The following is a 17692-nucleotide window of genomic DNA, read 5'->3' on the forward strand; positions in this document are numbered from 1 at the left end:
AAAAACTGTGTTCATTAATGAAATGTAGCTTTAATGAGCTGCTATTCTCAAACAAATAGAGTCAGCAACAGTGAAGGGGGGGTGTGAGAATTCTCATCTCTCAAGGTCTTGCATAACCAGTTTTTTCAACCCAACAATTTCTCTTGCAACTGAATGTTGATGTGTTTTATGCTACAGCATAGTCTGAGATGCCCTGAATTTGAAAATAATGTCATTGTGTCTAATCAGGGAATTGCAGAATGGACCTGTAAATAGTTAAATGATGATGTACATTGCTAGTTTCAGGCATATAGGACGTCAACATGCATGACTTGGTTTCATTATGGACCATCTTTGCCCCAAAAGTAGTCCCAAGAAGATCAGTTTATTGCCTATTCCATGTCAAGATCAGAACAACATTTTTGCAGAAACAGAGACTGAACAGTTTGCTGTGAATCTTTCACAATACTCTGGTGTATCACTGCAAAATCTCATTTTTCTACTTCATAAACTTCTTAAGTTTATGAATCTGCCTTAATCTTAATCTGCCTCCTGAGACAGTTTAGTGCTGAGAACATAATAACAGATAACCCCCTTTAAGACAGAAGAAAAAATTACTATTTCACAGTCAAAGGAAAAAAATAAAAGCATGAACTCTGGAGGAGTATTTTTGGGATCTGGTTTCCTGTTGGTGAGTTGACAATAAAGAGAAACTTTGCTACAGTTTCTAGGCAATGCAGTGTTGGCTTTTACACAGCCTGGAGAATAAAAGATGATGAATACCATCTACTCAATGTGAATTTGTCTTTCAAAAAGAAAAAAGCAAAAATACAACAAATATAACAGTACCCCACACATTCCAAAGTACAATGGCTTTAAAACACAGAAGCATTTTCAAAAACAGTTTGCAGTGCAACTCCTCACTCTCTGGATTGTGGCTCTGGTTAAGCAGATAGGGCTGATGTTATCAGATCCATTATAGTGACTATTGACAAATAACCTAGGTGGATTTTCCTGTTAATTTACCTTTGCAATCTGCACACACCAGTTGAGAAGGTATTGGGAGCCAATGTTATCCTTGTGTTCCCGGACATAGTCGAGAAGGCAGCCAAAAGGCATAAGCTGGGTGATGAGCTGAACTGTGGAAGTGAGGCAAATGCCCAGCAAACGGCACACATGAGGGTTGTCCACACTTGCCATCACATAGGCTTCCTGTTTAGAAGACAGAGAAACTTGGCTAAGCACATCTTTGAAGATGGTCAATAAAATAGGATGACACTGAATGAGAGAAATGGCATAGTTACTCTTGACATTAAGAATATGACCATGAATTGTTCTAAACATTATGCAGATTGAGATGGTCTGGACCACTGTTTCTCACTGTGGGTTGGGACCCACTAGGTGGGTCGCAAGACGATTTCAGGTGGGTCCCCATTCATTTCAATGTTTTATTTTTAGTATATTAGACCTGATGCCAACATGGTATCTGACTACATTTGGGGATATCTCTACTTTTTACAGGCTGCAATGTATATGCTTTTAACAATGATAGTCAATGGGGGCTTACTTCTGGGTAAGCATGGATAGGAATGCAGCCTAGGATTGTTAAAAAAATTTTCTGCTTGATGATGTCACTTCCGGGCACAACATCATTTCCAGGTTAATGACATCACTTCGAGTCATTCAAAAAGTGGGTCCTGGGCTAAAAAGTTTGAGAACTACTGGTCTGGACTATACAACTTCAGATTACAATTGACATGCAGGTGCCCCCTTATCTGCTGATCCAGTACCTGCAGTTTCAATTATCCGTAGTTGAAAAATCCCCCACGACACCCCCTATTGCACAAATTGCTTATCTGCTTCAGATTGCAGCCTTCCTGTCACTCTTTCCTGGTCTCCTGGCTCTTTACTGACTGTAAAATGGAAGAAGGAAGCAGCAAGAAGTGAGGAAGGAAGCAAGACAGAGGGCTGAAAAGAAAGTGATGTTAAGCTCCTTGAACTATATGATAAGCATCATGTTCTTTTCAGCCCTCGACCTAGGATGGCAGGGAAGATGGGACAGCGCCTGGGGGAAGGTGGAATGAAGGCAGAACAAGCGTTGGGTGGCAGATCAGGTCTGGGAAAGGGGTGCACTTGGTGGCAGCAGTGGTTGCCAAATCCCCTTCCTAGACTCCCCATGCCAAACCCCTGGCATGGGTCCATGAGGACCTGGACCACTGATTTCACTGACACAGGTCCAAGTAGACCCATCTGTGCCACAGAGATTTACCCCTGGATAAGGAAACAAATCTTATTTTATCCCAAGGAGACCTCCGCGACTGCAACCTTCCTTCTGCGGGATGCAGCAATAACGATTTTGGCTACCATTTGGGGGGTGGGAGGGTAGGATTGGACCGTTAGTGTCTTGATTTTATTATTTTATAACAACCAAAATTAAATATTGGCACACACACCTTTCAACTACTTAGTCATGCTTTGGTGCTTCCCCTTAGTAAATGGGCAAAGAGACACTTTTGAAACGGTAGTTCTCTTTTCATCAGTAGGGGAAGAGCAACTCTCCCTATTCATCTAAGCACACCATCATTCACAGTAGCTGTTGCTGGCAGGTATTTTAGATTTTGAACACCCATGAGACTATTTTTTTCATTCCTTTGCTTTGATGCTAAAGCAGCGACTCTCCACTCTTTGGCCAAATGCTACTGAAACAATATTTTGTTTAGAAAAAAATTATTAAACTGAATGTAGTGGGAGCATATGGGGTGGGTAATACAAACAAAAGAATGCATATATAAAAATAACAATAAGTTTAAAAAAACTATATATTTGTTTCATGAAAATTGTGCTGCCATACTAGTGAAGCAAGCTTCTCATTCTGTTTCTGCTTCTTATACTATTTCTGGCTAAGATGAACACATATTGTATTAATTTTTAGCTAAATCAATATACCCCACTGTTCTAAGCTCCAAGGCATCTTCCTGCAAAAGTTGGCTTAAAGTCTGTCAAATGGGGAATTTATCTGTATTGACGGTGTGTGTATGGGGGCCACACAGAACATGGAATATTTCCAGGATTTTACAGAGCCTGTTAAATTTGATACTGCACAGTGAAACAGCTCATTGGCTCCCTGAAGAAACAATAATGAAGTCATTGTGCAGTTATGTTTTTCTTTAAACACTCTGAGAAATTGCAGCAGGCTGCTTGTTTTTTAAATGTTATCTTGGAAATCTCTGAGGTACACCATGACCCTCTGCAAGTATGCTTGGTATTTGGTCGCAAGTCCCTTGAATTAGCTCTTATCCCAATAAAGTCTTAGGAGCTCTAGTTAGAGAATGATCTGGATTAAATTACTGTTAATATTTCCAGCATACAAAGAATGCTTAAGCAGTAGGGCTTATAGAAGGTCCTCCTCCAGGGCTTCTTTCAGCTACCAGCTTCTACTGGCTGCAGCGATGGACAAGCAAGAATGAGGAATTGATACAATTCCAACTCCTTGACAAGGCAGATAAACAATGTTGGTAGACAGGCCCAAACCCACTGAATAAGATTACAGCCTTCTAGTAGTAAATTTACACATGCAAAGTTGATACTTTTCTCTCTCTCTCTCTCTCATTTAGATATGAATTCCCCAGTGAAATGATTCTGGATTCCCCAGAATCCATATACTGCCTTGCAATGCTGTGCAATACAATACAGTACAGGGGGGCCCCTGTACCCACAGATCGTATCTGCAGATTGGGTCCTCAGGGCCCCCCCCACGCCCCTCCAGAGTCGGGGGGTAGCTCTGTGGCCTCTGGAGGCAAGGAGAATGCCAGACATCAGTGGCCTCTGTGGGGCTCAGAAGACCTTCCAGGGAATGGGGGCATTCTCTGATATCCATGGTTTCAGTTAACCATGGGGGGGTCTGGAACGGAACCTTCATGGATACCGAGGCATGTTTGTACTGTTAGCAAAAAAATAGCAAGGTGTCTGTGAAGTATTCAGGATCCTCTCTATTTTGGCTTGTAACTATATAGTCTATTTGTTGAGTACAATCATCATTTTATACTAGTGATTTACGAACTTTTTCACACCGCTTTTTAAAAACAACACTCTATTGGGACCCACCTAGTTTTACGAGACTAAAAAAAGTTTCACTTGACCACCCAATCAATACTCTTTATCCTTTTTACTATGTTGGGGGAGGGGACACCTTGTGGTGCATTTGTTGAGCTCCATGTTTTCATTGGTTCAGGACCATTCTGGTGACCTTGTGTTCCCCTTTGCCTTCAGTAAGAGCCAAGATATATTCACCTACTCCCAAGTAAACACATGTTTCCCTTTCCATAGGGCTCAATACATTTTCCTTTGTCAGCTATCAGCATGTCAGTTTTGCAATCAACCAAAAATCAGGTCATGACCCACTGGTGGGTCCTGACTCAGTTTGGGAACCACTGCCCTATACCAATAATTATTAAAGTGAAGTTACTGAAGTGTCACCCTTATCTCATTATATTTCTTTGATTAATCTGATATTTTACATGGAGAGCTGCTTTTATAAGGCTGTTTAATACTGGCTACAATACAATTGTTGAAAGCTACAAAATAATCATTTCAAAGAAGACTTCACAAAGTGAATTTCCTTTTGCGTGACATATTAAGCACATTATAGAAGTGCTATAATTGAAGAACCATGGAAAAACAAATTTCATTAGGTCAATAAAAAGAACAGTTTATAGAGGAATGACTGCCACACTCTTCCACTAAGAACAAATTTTCTAGAAAATTATACTTTTATCAATGTAATTGAAAGTTAAAGCAAATACAATAGGCAGTAGTAAGGAAACTAGTAAGTAGTAGCAGTAGTAGCAGTAGTAGTAGTAGTAGTAGTAGTAGTAGTAGTAGTAGTAGTAACTTTATTTTTCTCCCCAGAGGGACCCAAGATGGCTTACAACAAAAGTTAAAACAACTTAAAAACATAATTTAAAACAGATAAAAGCATATTAACAACACATCATAAAAACAGTAGTCAGATAAAAAAGTATTCAGGTAAAAGAGCATAGAGCAGCAAATTATAAAAGGATCAGGCCTGTAACCAGGTGTTAAAAGGGTATTAAAAGATGTTAAAAAGGCCAGGAACTCAGAAGGCTTGTCAAAACAGCAGAGTCTTCAGGCCTCAACGAAAAGTTTCAGGAGAGGGAGCCATTCTTAAGTCAAGGGGAAGGGAGTTCCATAGTGTTGGTACCACTACTGAGAATGCCCTATTTCTTGCCGCTGACCCACATACCTCCCTAGGCGGCAGTACTTGTAAAAAGGCCTTCTCTGATGACCTAAGACAGGGGTGTCCAAAGTTTTGGGCAGGAGGGCCACATAATCTCTCTGACACTGTGTCAGGGGCCGGGGAAAAAAAGAAGAATTAATTTACATTTAAAATTTGAATAAATTTACATAAGTTTACATAAATGAATATATTAAAGATGAACTTATATGAATGAATGAAGGTCTTGCAATAGCTCAAGCCCTATAAAAGGTCTTGCACAAAGCAAGGCTGGCCTTTCCTTTGCTGCCGCTACTGCATCACAGATGTGAAACAGCAAGCAGTGGAGGGAGCCCTCATCCCACAGCTCATGTAAGAGGTCAAACAGTCGCCCTCACACTGAGAGTAGCTGCGTTGGGCCAGTGTGGGCTCCAACAAATCTCTGGAGGGCCAGAGGCTCATTGGAGACTGGGGGCTCCTTGAGGGCTGCATTGGGATTCCTCAAGGGCCGCAAGTGGCCCCAGGGCCGGGGTTTGGGCACCCCTGACCTAAGAGGAAGAGCCAGATTGTATGGGAGTAGGCAATCTCTAAGATACCCTGGCCCACAGCAGTATAGGGCTTTAAAGGTCAAAACCAGCACCTTGAATTAGGCCCGGAAACGAATGGGCAGCCAGTGCAGCTGCTGGAGAAGCAGACTGACAGAGTCAAACCGCCTACCTCCAGTAACTACACGGGCCGCCGCATTCTGCACATGTTGCAATTTCCAAACCATCTGCAAGGGCAGCCCCACATAGAGTGCATTACAATAATCTAACCTCGATGTCACCGTGGCATGGATCACCGTGGCCAGGTCTGCATGATCCAAGTACGGTCGCAGCTGGCACACCAGCCGAAGCTGAGCAAGTAGTAAGGAAAGTAGTAAGAAGCAAGACAATCTTTCTTCTCTCTTCCCTGCAACTTTCAACTACATTAAGTGTTAGTGTTCTTTGAACTGACATTTTCAACTGATACAAATAAAAGGTTAAGCATTTATAGTCTATCTACAGTCTGTGTAAGCAAAACAAATTATTACATTCAACTGAATTAAGAAAAAAAATCAATCCCAGATGTCAAAATTTTTGAGAATTGGAATTGCAGTCCTTCAGCTGTTCCGCTGAACAGATATTGGGGATCTAAACAAGTATTTGCCATCATGCTATAAAATATCCAGAGCCAATATTTAAATACTTAAAAAAAACAAAGCTCACATCGAGAATTTCTTTGTTGGCTTTGGGGGATGTGGCCTCTCTCAATTCCTTAATAGCCACAGGAATTTTAACACTCTCTCCTTCTGGAATCCAGAGTCCCTGCCAAAAAGCAAAAGAAATAACTTCAACTTTGTATTCACAGCAAAGTTTGCATTTAAAGGTCATGATGCTTTCAGAAGGGATATGAATGCAGCAGCCAACAGAGAGAAGGGCCTAGGCATATCCCATTGTTTCCAGAGATAATGATGGGATTTGAATAATGCCATAGCATCAAACACATGGGAATTCAACTGTGTAGCATCTTATGTATGTTTACTTGGAACTCACACCATTGATTTCAGAGGGACTTATTCCCAAGCAAATGTACATAGGATTGCACTCTTATGGCACAATCCTCTACTTGTCTACTCAGAAACATCGTTGGTGAGTTTGGTGACCACTGATTTAGAATTCATACAACGCAGAAGGTACCACCCCAAAAGAGACACTGTCACCTGCGCGGGTGAGACTGAAGAAATGAATCTTTTACAGAATAATTTCTGTGACCAATGAATCAAAGTAGTTCCATTTAAAATAATTTTTCTCTCTAAAATGTTGACCAATGAATTGGAGAAACATTTTAAAGCCATTTCTACCCAATGTTACATATATGCAGCAAGGACCAAGTGTGTACATATGTGGGCTGGGCAAAAATGGATTAATTAATCAAACAGTGTAGCAGCCATTTAAGGAAGCAAATGAGCCCCTAGTGTCACTGCAATGTTCACTTTACTGCTGCCTCTGCAGCTCCCACTCACTGCCCCTGGGGATGAGTAAGTAAAGGGAAGGGGCAGAGGTGTGTTTTCCAAGAATGGGGTCAGGCAGGGACTAATATTTCCCAATCTTTGAATTGGATCAGAAAGTTATTTATTTTCTTCTGTTGATGAGGGGGAAAAAAATCAGATAGTTTCCAATCTGTGGCAAGCAAGGGAGAACTCATCTATAACTAATGAACTTTTCATATGCTTGAACTACACTAATGCTATAGTACTATTGCACACTTTCTTGAGAACAAGCACTATTCAACTCAGTGAGACTTCCAAGTAAATATGCTTAAGATTGTACTGCAAGCCATCTGGCAACCTTTGGTATAAATCAGAGTCTAGGACCCAAACAGCAAAATAACGAGTTTTACATACCAAAGGGGGGGGGGGTTGCCCTTCTTTTTCCTCAAACAACCACCACCCCAAGCAACCAAAGAACTTTGCAATTTCTGATATGACATTTAGGTCCATTGTTTCGAAAGGAAAATAGACAAAAATCTCACTAGGCACATACCGAAATCCTAGAATGATCTTAAAGTAGCTCTTTGGATCCTGACCAGAGATCATTCATTTAAAAATTGTATTATTCTAACCAGTTCTGCTTGTTTAGGTAGCTTTGAGTCAGTATATGATAAAGGGTGGCAACTTTACCTTATAAACGGTACCAAAAGCCCCGGAGCCTAGAATTTTGACCTTTTTAAATTCCGTTTCCTTCAGAATCCTCAGGAGCGCTTGGTTTGGTGCTTCTCCACTGGGTGTCAAAGGCTCAACAAGCTATAGAGCGACAACAAAGCAAAGCTTAGATGAAGCCTTTCTTTTCACAAGATGGTTTAAGATTAAAGTTTTTGAGGTACACAAAATAGGTAATACAAACTGACACTACTTGTGCTCTATTATTCCCACTTCAAAATAGGTTACTTTGAAAAATATTGCTAGCGAACAGAAATATTGTCAGAGTCACTGATTTGCAAGGCTACACTGGCGTCGCTAGGGGGTGCGGGCTGCACCAGATGGAGCTGGAGTGCAACAGAAGGCAGCCTCCCTCCCCTAAAAAGAACAAAAAAGAGGCTTGAATGGTAAGGGGAAAGTTTTCCATTTTCCACTTGTGAAGTCAGGAGGGTCTTTATTCTGATGTGCCTGAAATAGAAGAATTTGTAACTGGGCACTGGGGAGGGCTGGAAATCTCACTGATTCTTTTTGGGGGGTTGTTATTGCAGGCAGACTACAGAGCAAGCCCCATTGACCACTATGGGACTTACTTCAGAGTAGACATGCATAGGCTTGAGCTCACAGGTTGCAATTCTACCCACACTTTCCTGAGAGTAAGCCCCATTGACCACTATAGGACTTACTTCAGAGTAGACATGCATAGGAGTAGGCTCACAGGCTGCAATCCTACCCACACTTTCCTGAGAGTAAGCCCCATTGACCACAATAGGACTTACTTCAGAGTAGATTCACTTGGTGGAACAGGACTGGCTCCCCCTTATTTTATTTTAATTATTTATAATTATTTATTTTAATTGCTTGATAATGTCACTGCTGGCCATGACATCACTTCCAATGGGTCCTGGACAGATTGTCATTCTAAAAAGTGCGTCCCAGTGCTAAAAGTTTGAGAACTGCTGCAATAAGTTGTTAGTAAGTTGACGTGTGTGTGAGAGAGACTCTACAAGTTTTCAAAATCACTAGAATCAGAATTTGGAGGAATAATACCATCATGTTATATATTAATCAATGCATAATTTCATGCAGAATGCAATGAAACAATCCACATTGAAATATCTGTGTTCTAACAAAAGGTACAGCCAAAAAAACCGGTGGGGGCGGGGCGATAGTACATCACCATGCCCACCTGGGGCATTGTCCCGCCCACTGCATGGGGTGACACGCAGGCCTCCCGCACCGGGTGACGCGAATCCTAGTGACACCACTGCAATGCTATCATACACAGTAGGACAAGATTTTGGAAAGACTGCAATTCAATTTACAACTCTTTTCTTCTAAGATAATCCCTGCCAATTGGGTAAGAGGCACTTCTCAAGTGGGTGCTCCTTTTTATTTAGCAAGGGGAGAGTAACTGGCCCTCCTCACCCCAGCAGTGTCTTTTCTAGTGCCCGTCTGCTGGTGTTCTTTTGCATCTTTTTAGATTGTGAGCCCTTCTGGGACAGGGAGCCATTAGATATTTGATTTTCTCTATAAACCACTTTGTGAACTTTTCATTGAAAAGTGGTATATAAATACTGTTAACAATAAGATTCAGAGAAATCTAAGGGCCCAATTCTACAGAGCCAGCCACTGGTGCTGCAGTGGGTGTCACAAAAGTGCCGGCACTTCGCTGGTGGCAAGGGACATGGAGTGCTGGTGGAGAGGCCCATGCCACTTACTCTAGGCCTCTACACCAGCAGGCTGCAGAAGAGGAACACCAGCTGTGGAGTTTTTCCAATGGGAAGGCTTTTTGGGGTGTCAGAAAGATGGCAAAACTGGGCAATGGGAGAGTGGGCTAGAGGGCAGATTGGGCCCGGGAAGGGGGCTGGGGTGGCATCACATGCTGCCACTGAATCCTATCCCCCCTCCCGAGCTGTGGCGCCCAACATGCAATTCCTCAGTTCTGTGCCAACTCAGGAGTTGATGCAGATCTGAGAAGACCCATTGGGGCCAACAGAATTCTACATGGGGTAAAGGATCTGAGATACCCTGAGTAGTCCTCTGGTGGTTGCTCTAGCCCCACAGGATAGAGCAGTGGCCATTTTGGCGCCGCTCTATAGTGCAGCACCCAGGCACCATAGGATTGGACTATCAATATAGTTTTTCTAAACGTAGTTTTAAAGATGAACCTTCAAATGTGCAACCTTACACCTGCAGCCTGTACAGTTCAAACAAAGCTCTTCCAATTAATGCTGCAGATTGTATAAACTTGTCCTTACATGGGGCAGAAACCAAGGGAAGCAAATTCTACTTTACATTCACAAGGTTAAGCAGACTAAATTTTAAAATCTCAAAGCAAGCAAATTTAATATAGAAGTTTCAAGGTCAGCTTTGAAACTTCCTTGCTAGGGTGTAACTGTAACAAAAGGATTTGCTATACTTTGCTTTAAAGACTAACAAATTTATATCTTATGCAAATGCCCTCTGCGTGAGCAATGTTGATAGGTTCACAGTATGACATAGGTATTAAAGGGGGAGCTGTGTTGTTCATCACCAATGATATTACAGAAGTTATCCATATCTACCAAGGAGAAGTCTTTCACCTATCTAGCAACACAATATATTGTTGTTTGTATGCTAGGAAAATGAACTATTGATGCTACTCAAAAGGCAAGTGCTTAGGAAAGACACTTTAGGGAAGACACTTGAATTCCATGCAACAAAATAAGGAACAACTGCATATATGTTGTACTGTAAACTGAAGTCACTAGCCGGTACATTTCAGAACTATTTGCTATACTTACCTCTCTTTCTTGGAGCAACCTGCGCAAAGTTCGTTTCCTAACAATGCGACGCCTACGCACATAAAGACCAATGCCCAATGCTATAACAACTAAGCCAAGGATACTTCCAACAACACCAGCTGCAATAGATGGGACCTTAGAGCTAGAAGACAAAAAGTAAAAAGAAACATCATTGATCTGTATAGTGTTGGTTACATTTAGAACTTACTCTTCTTCCAAGGACTACATGATTCTTTTCCCCTTCTCCCTGTTTTATGCAGATGTTAGATGCAAAAAATGCTCGATCACACACATACATGGTGCTAGATGCCTGACAAGAAAGCACGACCAAGGCCAGTACTGTGACCCTGAAATTCAGACTGATGGAAAGAGGCCTCAGCTCTCACAGGTCTCAAGGAAGCTCATACTTTGACTTACTTTAAATATCTGGAGAAGTGGTTCCCAACCACTAGGATCCTGTGGACCATTGAGGCAAGAATTGGAATTGTTGTGGACTACAAGCAACCCCCCAGCACACAAAAAATACAATTAAATTTGTATTAATTAGAGAAGATTTATTAGAGATTTATTATTTATAGAAAAGATTTATGGTTTGCCACTTTGTTGCTGGCTATGGCTGCAGGCGGTCCATTCTCCACCCTGTCTGGTGGTCCATGGGGAAGCACTTGCTTGGTAAGATGCTGAAATCGATTGAAGGATATTTTTTCCCCCCAAGACCACATAGATCATTTCTCATGGTCTCATGGATCACAGGTTGGGAACCAGAGATCTAGAGAGTAAAGAGTAATAGTACTCTTTTCATTTTAGTGGATTTAATTACTTCGCTGCACATGAAGACTAAGAAGACCTTGGACCTTAGGTCTCATAGCTACAAATAGCAAACAATAAGGTAAACCGATCCTTGCACTACACCGCAAACCAGACATGCAACTTTAAGTGTTGCTTAAAACATGCAATGTTGGCCTGATGGGAGATAAGTTTTTAATAAATAACACATGTGGGGGTAGGGTGGGGCATGAGAAAAGATGAAATCATGGTGGCAAGTTGAAGGACCTTAGTACTTTTACCCTCATTTTAGTTTCTACCTTAATTGCACTCCCATTCACTGTTTTTAGCTGTTTTTTTTTTAAAGGATACAAACTTAAACTGAAAACCAATTGACAAAAAAAAATGAACTAAAAATAGCATATGGGCACTCCTGTGATTGAGATCAAAACCATGGCAGAAAAAAATGCTAAAACTCCCCTATCCTCTTCTGCAGATTTTCCAGGTTTCAAAGCCTCTTATCAGGCCATATTGTGCATTTATGCATGTATCCAGTTTGGACTTTTTATATGATGATGTAACACGCAGTTATGTGGTTAAATGTTCCATTATATCTCCTTCTCCCAAGTTCAAGCACATAAGAAGTCAAGCAGAAGGGGTGTAGCTTAGCCTCTCCCTGACACGCTTGTTCTGTGAACATAACTGTCCTTGTGTGAATTTAAATCATAAGCTTCTCCTTGCAGCATGAACCAATTCAGTCCCAGGCACACGTTCATTTCCACATCTGGAATTAGGGGAACTAGGTCTAACAATTCTATTTTGTCTTAGCATGAATCCACATGACATTTGCCATAAACAGAGTAGAATAAATGCCCTTGGGCTGGCACAAGTCCCTTGCACTGGCCCAGCAGGGTCACAAATGTGCCATAAAGCACGTTTATGCCTCCTCTAGTTGGCTGGGCCAGCACAGGAAAGCTTGCCAGCCTGCGGAGGCTCTATCCAGCCTCCATGCCAACTTCACAGGGGAGCTTTGGGGAGGGTGGGGAGGAGGCGGGATAGAGACATTCTAGGGCACGCGATCCTGGGGGCTGGCGGGCAAGGAGTGGGAGGTGGGGTTAGGACCCAGCAGATATGCTCTCCTTGGACTTATGCCACCTCCAGAGGTGGCGCAAGTCTGACCCACTGGGGCTGCAGTGGCTTACCAGGGGTAAGGGGAAGAGTTTCCTCTTACCTCCAGCTGAAGTAAGTGGCCTCAGTGGTAAGGGGTAAGGGGTAAGAGGTGCCACTTTAGGCCCCTATCTTGCACTGGATACAGCACAGGCCTCCTGGTTTGCCAGTTCCAGTGCAAGATAGGATTGTGCTGCATGTGTATTAAATTCAGTGCATACACATATCTTTTATTAGAGCTGCCTGTCTATTCACAGACATGAGCTACACTATGCTAATCATACACAATATTAATTAGCAATAATTACCCATTAGGACAGCCTTCAAGCCCTGGTCCTTTGCACCTGTAAGGAAGGAAAAAACCAGAATAGATTATAGCTACAGTCTTAATTTTTGCTATTTTGAACACCTCACATTAAGACAACATACTTGCTAAGGAAATAAAAGACTCGAGAAACTATCAAGAGCCTTGGACAGATGCTTTATCCAGAGGTCAGGGTATTCTGTATGTTCTGCTGAAGGAACAGCTTCAAACCTGAGCATTTCTAAGCTCACAAGGACGAGAGTCTGCCAGAACATTATTCAAATCTATTATTCAATAGACAGCACGGAACTCTCAACTTTTTCCTCTCAAGAACAAATTTAATCTCTTAAAAAGAGAAAAAGTTATTCACTAACTTCAAAAAGGCTGTTCATCCTGACTGCACAAAGCAGCCCTCACAAAGAGACAACTGTTTGCTTTCTTCCATGAAAGGAACTGGTGATCTTGCCATGAGTGGGAAAAATGCTAAAAGTTAACAATGGTTGTTACAGAAAGGTAAAGGGTTAAAAATGTCTAGGTACATCAATAACAGTCAGGGGAATCTCTCAATAGCAGACCTCAGGCTACTTAGCACAGCTGCTCACCCATATACAATGGCACAATGCTGCGTTTAAAGGGAAAACATTAACCCCCATGACTTGATCTGTGACTTAGGCTTAGATTCAGTAACAGCATTCATTGCTGAACACTGTTTGATAATATTTTCCAATTAAGTTCACTGTCCTGATGAAGTGCTGTTTCTTCTACAATTGCAATTACACATTTAAAAAACAACAACAAACCAGCAGATTGTGTCAACCAGAACCAAAGAATGGCAGTATGCTATAACACTGGAAACAAAGTTATCAGGGAGATCTGGTTTCACAAAGCATTCTCTTTGACAGGTTATTTTTCTACATGCAGGGACCTTTTATATTAGAACATGAGAGCTTCCCACTTGCAGTAGTCCAATTTTAAACATTTAACAACATAGGTAAGGTGAAGGTGGAGGCATGCCTGTGATTTAAAAGCAGTTTATATAAATTAGTTTAAAAGGGCTTCTCATGTGTGTCACATGGAGTTTTAACATTCAGCAGAGGTTGCTTATGATCCAAAGTATCAAAAACATCACCATTAATATTCTGGAATGTTTTAACCAGTACTCCTTCAGAAATGAACCTAGGAAATATGGACAATTTATTGAGCTTAGTCACTGCCAGACTATGAAATACATCACTTTGCTCTCCATTTACTGAGAAAATGAGGGCCAGCATACAAATCCCTGAAACTATTCTGTTCATCTGAAATCAAGATTAGAAATTTTCATCTGCACGAACATAAATATTAATTCACTTGGTACAGACGCAGCTGGTAGGGCCAATTTTCCATCACAATTTTAACAAGATTTTTCCTCAGCCCACCATTTCCAATTTAATCTATCACAGCAAGGTTTTCAAGAGTTATGGCCTTTCACAGGACACTTTGAATGTAACAGGATAATCATAAATGGAATGGGAAGCCATGAGCTTAAAAAAAAAAAAAGTCTGGTGAGGCTTCTTTTCCTGACTTGGTTTTTTTGTGAACCTTCTTGTGTAATTCTCTTTCATAGAAGTGGAGGCTACAAGCTTCTTTCCATAGGCATAATGTTTAAAAGAACTCAGAATGTAGATTCTGGGAAATTTATTCCAAGAATCAACCTTTGATTAAAGCTATGAACTACTTTAAGGTTGTTTCTCACTTTATATAATTTCAGTTATTGCTACTGAACCAGATTCAGCAGTATTAATACAGAGTTTGACTAGTTAGAGCAGTTCACATACATTTTCTCAGTTATACTTACAACTTGAAAGAAAATGCAATATTATTACCTCCAAATTACAAAGGAGGACTGAAACAGAGACAATAGTTTGAGCAAACCTAAAGGCCATGGGAACAGAAAGGGTGGGTAGGTAGATGCAACCCCACAGCAATGCTATGAGTCAGGGGAACAAAAGCAGCCCTGGTTTAATCAACTTTTATTAGTCTACATAAAATATCTTTGGAATCTTTCTGGATAAAAGGTGGAGCAGAAATTCTCAGACACACAAGCTACCTTTATAGACACTATTCCTTTGTGTTATATTCATTCTCACTGAGTGCACACATGCTCATGAGCTTCTGAAAATGAACAATAATATGCAACTGACTCCCCATTAGCCCTCCAAATAAGAATAGCAATTCAAAGTGGGAGAGGTTTCTTGTAGGAGCTATCCAGTAATCCTTATCTGCAGACAAATGGGTGACTCAGAGGAGACATCCCATGTCTGAAAAAAGTAACCTCCTGTACTTAAAGGACACTGAAAGTGATAGAATAATCTACAGGCAACATGTGAAGGAAAGTTGATAACTGAGTACAGCCTCTCTTTTTTTGAAAGGGGTGTCATCCTGAATTTGGATAAAATGCTGCTGAAGTGTTCATGAACGCATGTAGAGTCAGATAAAGTACAGGCAGAGGAACCTAGCATAAAAGGGGTGCCAAAACAGCTGTGCCAAAGATTAGAAAACAACAGTCTTCTTCTCTTATAATTTCTTTGATCCTTTGAAAGGTTCTTTTACACTTCAGGCAATTACAGACTGTAAGCTTGCAGCCAGGGTTTTCTTGTTAATTATGTTTTGTACAGCAACACTTTGTCTTCCTTTAGGCGCTTAATCAGGCATGGCGTGACCCCAAACGCTGCTTCACGCCATCTTGTGCTTGCTGCCTCTGTGCAACAACTAATGTTAAGAGCTCCAATCTCTGTCTCAACACTACTGAATTTATGCACTTTCAGAAGCTCAGGTTTGTGTCTCAGCACATGTAACAAAGGAGTTACAACTGTGCTCAGAAATCACCATGGTGTAAAAGGCTCATAGTTAAGTTAATCCTTCTGCATGAGAAACCAATTTGTTGCCATTTTTTCCCCTCTATGTGTTACCTGATAGTACTGATCTACTTTCCAGTCCTTGCTTTTAGATGAGCCTGCCACTGAGTTAACCAAAGCCCCACAGGATGCCAGGAATGGAATGGAACTAGGGGAGGAGAAGGCCATCCTTGCCTGCTCCTTTAGTTTGCCAGTGCAGCAGAGGACCAAGAAGACACTGGCATCATTTATGTACAATGTAGCCTCGAAGTGCCAAGGCATCAGCATGTGTGTTCCTACTGTAATTATGATGTTAGATGTCCCCATTTTTATAGTATCACCTCTTAATTCAAAACATTACAATTATACAAGAACAGTTCTATAATTAGGGTAAGCATGACTGCCTCTCCGCAGGGAACCTACTGTGAGACAGAACAACTGTGTTTTCTGAGAATTCTCAGTACTCTTTCCAAACCTTAGGGCATACCATAACAGGCTCTGCTATCACCTAATATAAGTTTGTCATACAGGTGTCCCCTGAAACAGAATGGATATCCCTTATATCAGACTGTGCAATTCCAGTGTCTCTTTTTTTAAAAGGTCCGCTTGGACAACCTTCCTGTGGTGCTATAATGGATCGCTGAAATAAATTGTCCACTAGGTGTCACTGCAGTTCTAACCCAAGAAGTCCTCAAATTCTGGGTCTCATTTATGCCTACCTACAAGCAGTCCCCCTCCCCTTTTTAAAAAAATGTTAAATTGTAGCCATAAGGTTGGGCCTGAACTGGAACTGGACTGTGGCACCAAGGAAATTAACCCTTTCTACTTGGACCATTTACCAGATTAAAATCTTGCCCCTAGCTATTTGCTCTGTAGAAGAGAACACAAAGTGTAGCATACTATAAATAACTACAAATAAAACCAGTAAAAACCACCAGCACTGAAGCAGGATATAATCATGCATAGTTTTCTGTGCATTATGTACAATGACTAGAATGGTTCTGCTCCTGATTGCTGTTCTCTTTCTATAATTTGCATTTTTTGCATGTGTGAAATCTGTTTGGTGCACTAGGAGAAAAAAACGTGTTTCATCAAAGAACTTCTGCAGCTCTTATGTGTTGATTGCTCTTTGTTTTCATGTTCATGAACTAATTATGTTTTTCTTAATTTTTATCTACAGTGAAACAACAAACATTAAGCACTTCAATTTGTTTAAAAAACAAATATTTCAACTCACCCACGGGAACAGTTTGGATGACACAGTTGACACACTCCATTTTCATCCGCATATTTCCAGATCAAGGTATCGTTCTCCCCCACAATGCCAGCAGGGCAAGATTTAACACAATGAGGACCATCTATAAAGTGGGCACACTTTGTGCAGTTGCCTGGACCCTGGATTAGAATACATTTTTTGAGAGTCATTAGTCCATGAGCTAATAAATTCAGTAAGAGAATGAGGGTGAGGCAACATAACGTGTCGCCCCCCCCTTTGCCCTGCACTCTGTGCACTCCAGGCAGAGGCGGGAAAATGGGGGCAGCCCATTGGCTACATTATCTGTGGGGGCAGGGCAGGCTGTGCACCCAGAAGGCTCCTTACCTTCTGGCTCCAGTCTGCTGGTTTTCCCCCCGTGTGGCAGGTTCGTGCGGGCAGGGTAGATAGGGATGTAGGGAATCGGTATACATCGGGAGGTCAGCAAGGTCAGGGGGTGAGCCAGGTCTGCTCAGATGATACTTGTCCAGGTCACTGAGGCTGGCTGGCAAGCCCCTGGGCTGGAGCGAGCAGAAAACACCAGTGGGCATGGCCTGTGGGGTCTCTGCTCTTCCGCTGTCTCAACCCCTTGGGGTTGGTGGTCTCTCGGGCCA

The 17692-nt window shown here is 41.6% G+C and overlaps 1 protein-coding gene across 1 annotated transcript in view; it reads right to left on the bottom strand.

Annotated features, from left to right (window-relative positions):
• Window positions 1-17692, bottom strand: part of EGFR (epidermal growth factor receptor) — a 174564-nt gene that overhangs the window by 16034 nt on the left and 140838 nt on the right. The window contains exons 15-20 of the mRNA XM_066629113.1: window positions 17064-17221; window positions 12955-12990; window positions 10715-10856; window positions 7914-8036; window positions 6460-6558; window positions 1006-1191 (exon numbers count right to left, since the gene is read on the bottom strand). Of these exons, the coding sequence (XP_066485210.1) occupies window positions 1006-1191; window positions 6460-6558; window positions 7914-8036; window positions 10715-10856; window positions 12955-12990; window positions 17064-17221 (744 nt within the window). The remainder of the gene's footprint in view (window positions 1-1005; window positions 1192-6459; window positions 6559-7913; window positions 8037-10714; window positions 10857-12954; window positions 12991-17063; window positions 17222-17692) is intronic.

This window comes from Tiliqua scincoides, chromosome 5 (assembly GCF_035046505.1).
Source record: "Tiliqua scincoides isolate rTilSci1 chromosome 5, rTilSci1.hap2, whole genome shotgun sequence".
NCBI classification, from domain to species: Eukaryota; Metazoa; Chordata; class Lepidosauria; order Squamata; family Scincidae; genus Tiliqua; species Tiliqua scincoides.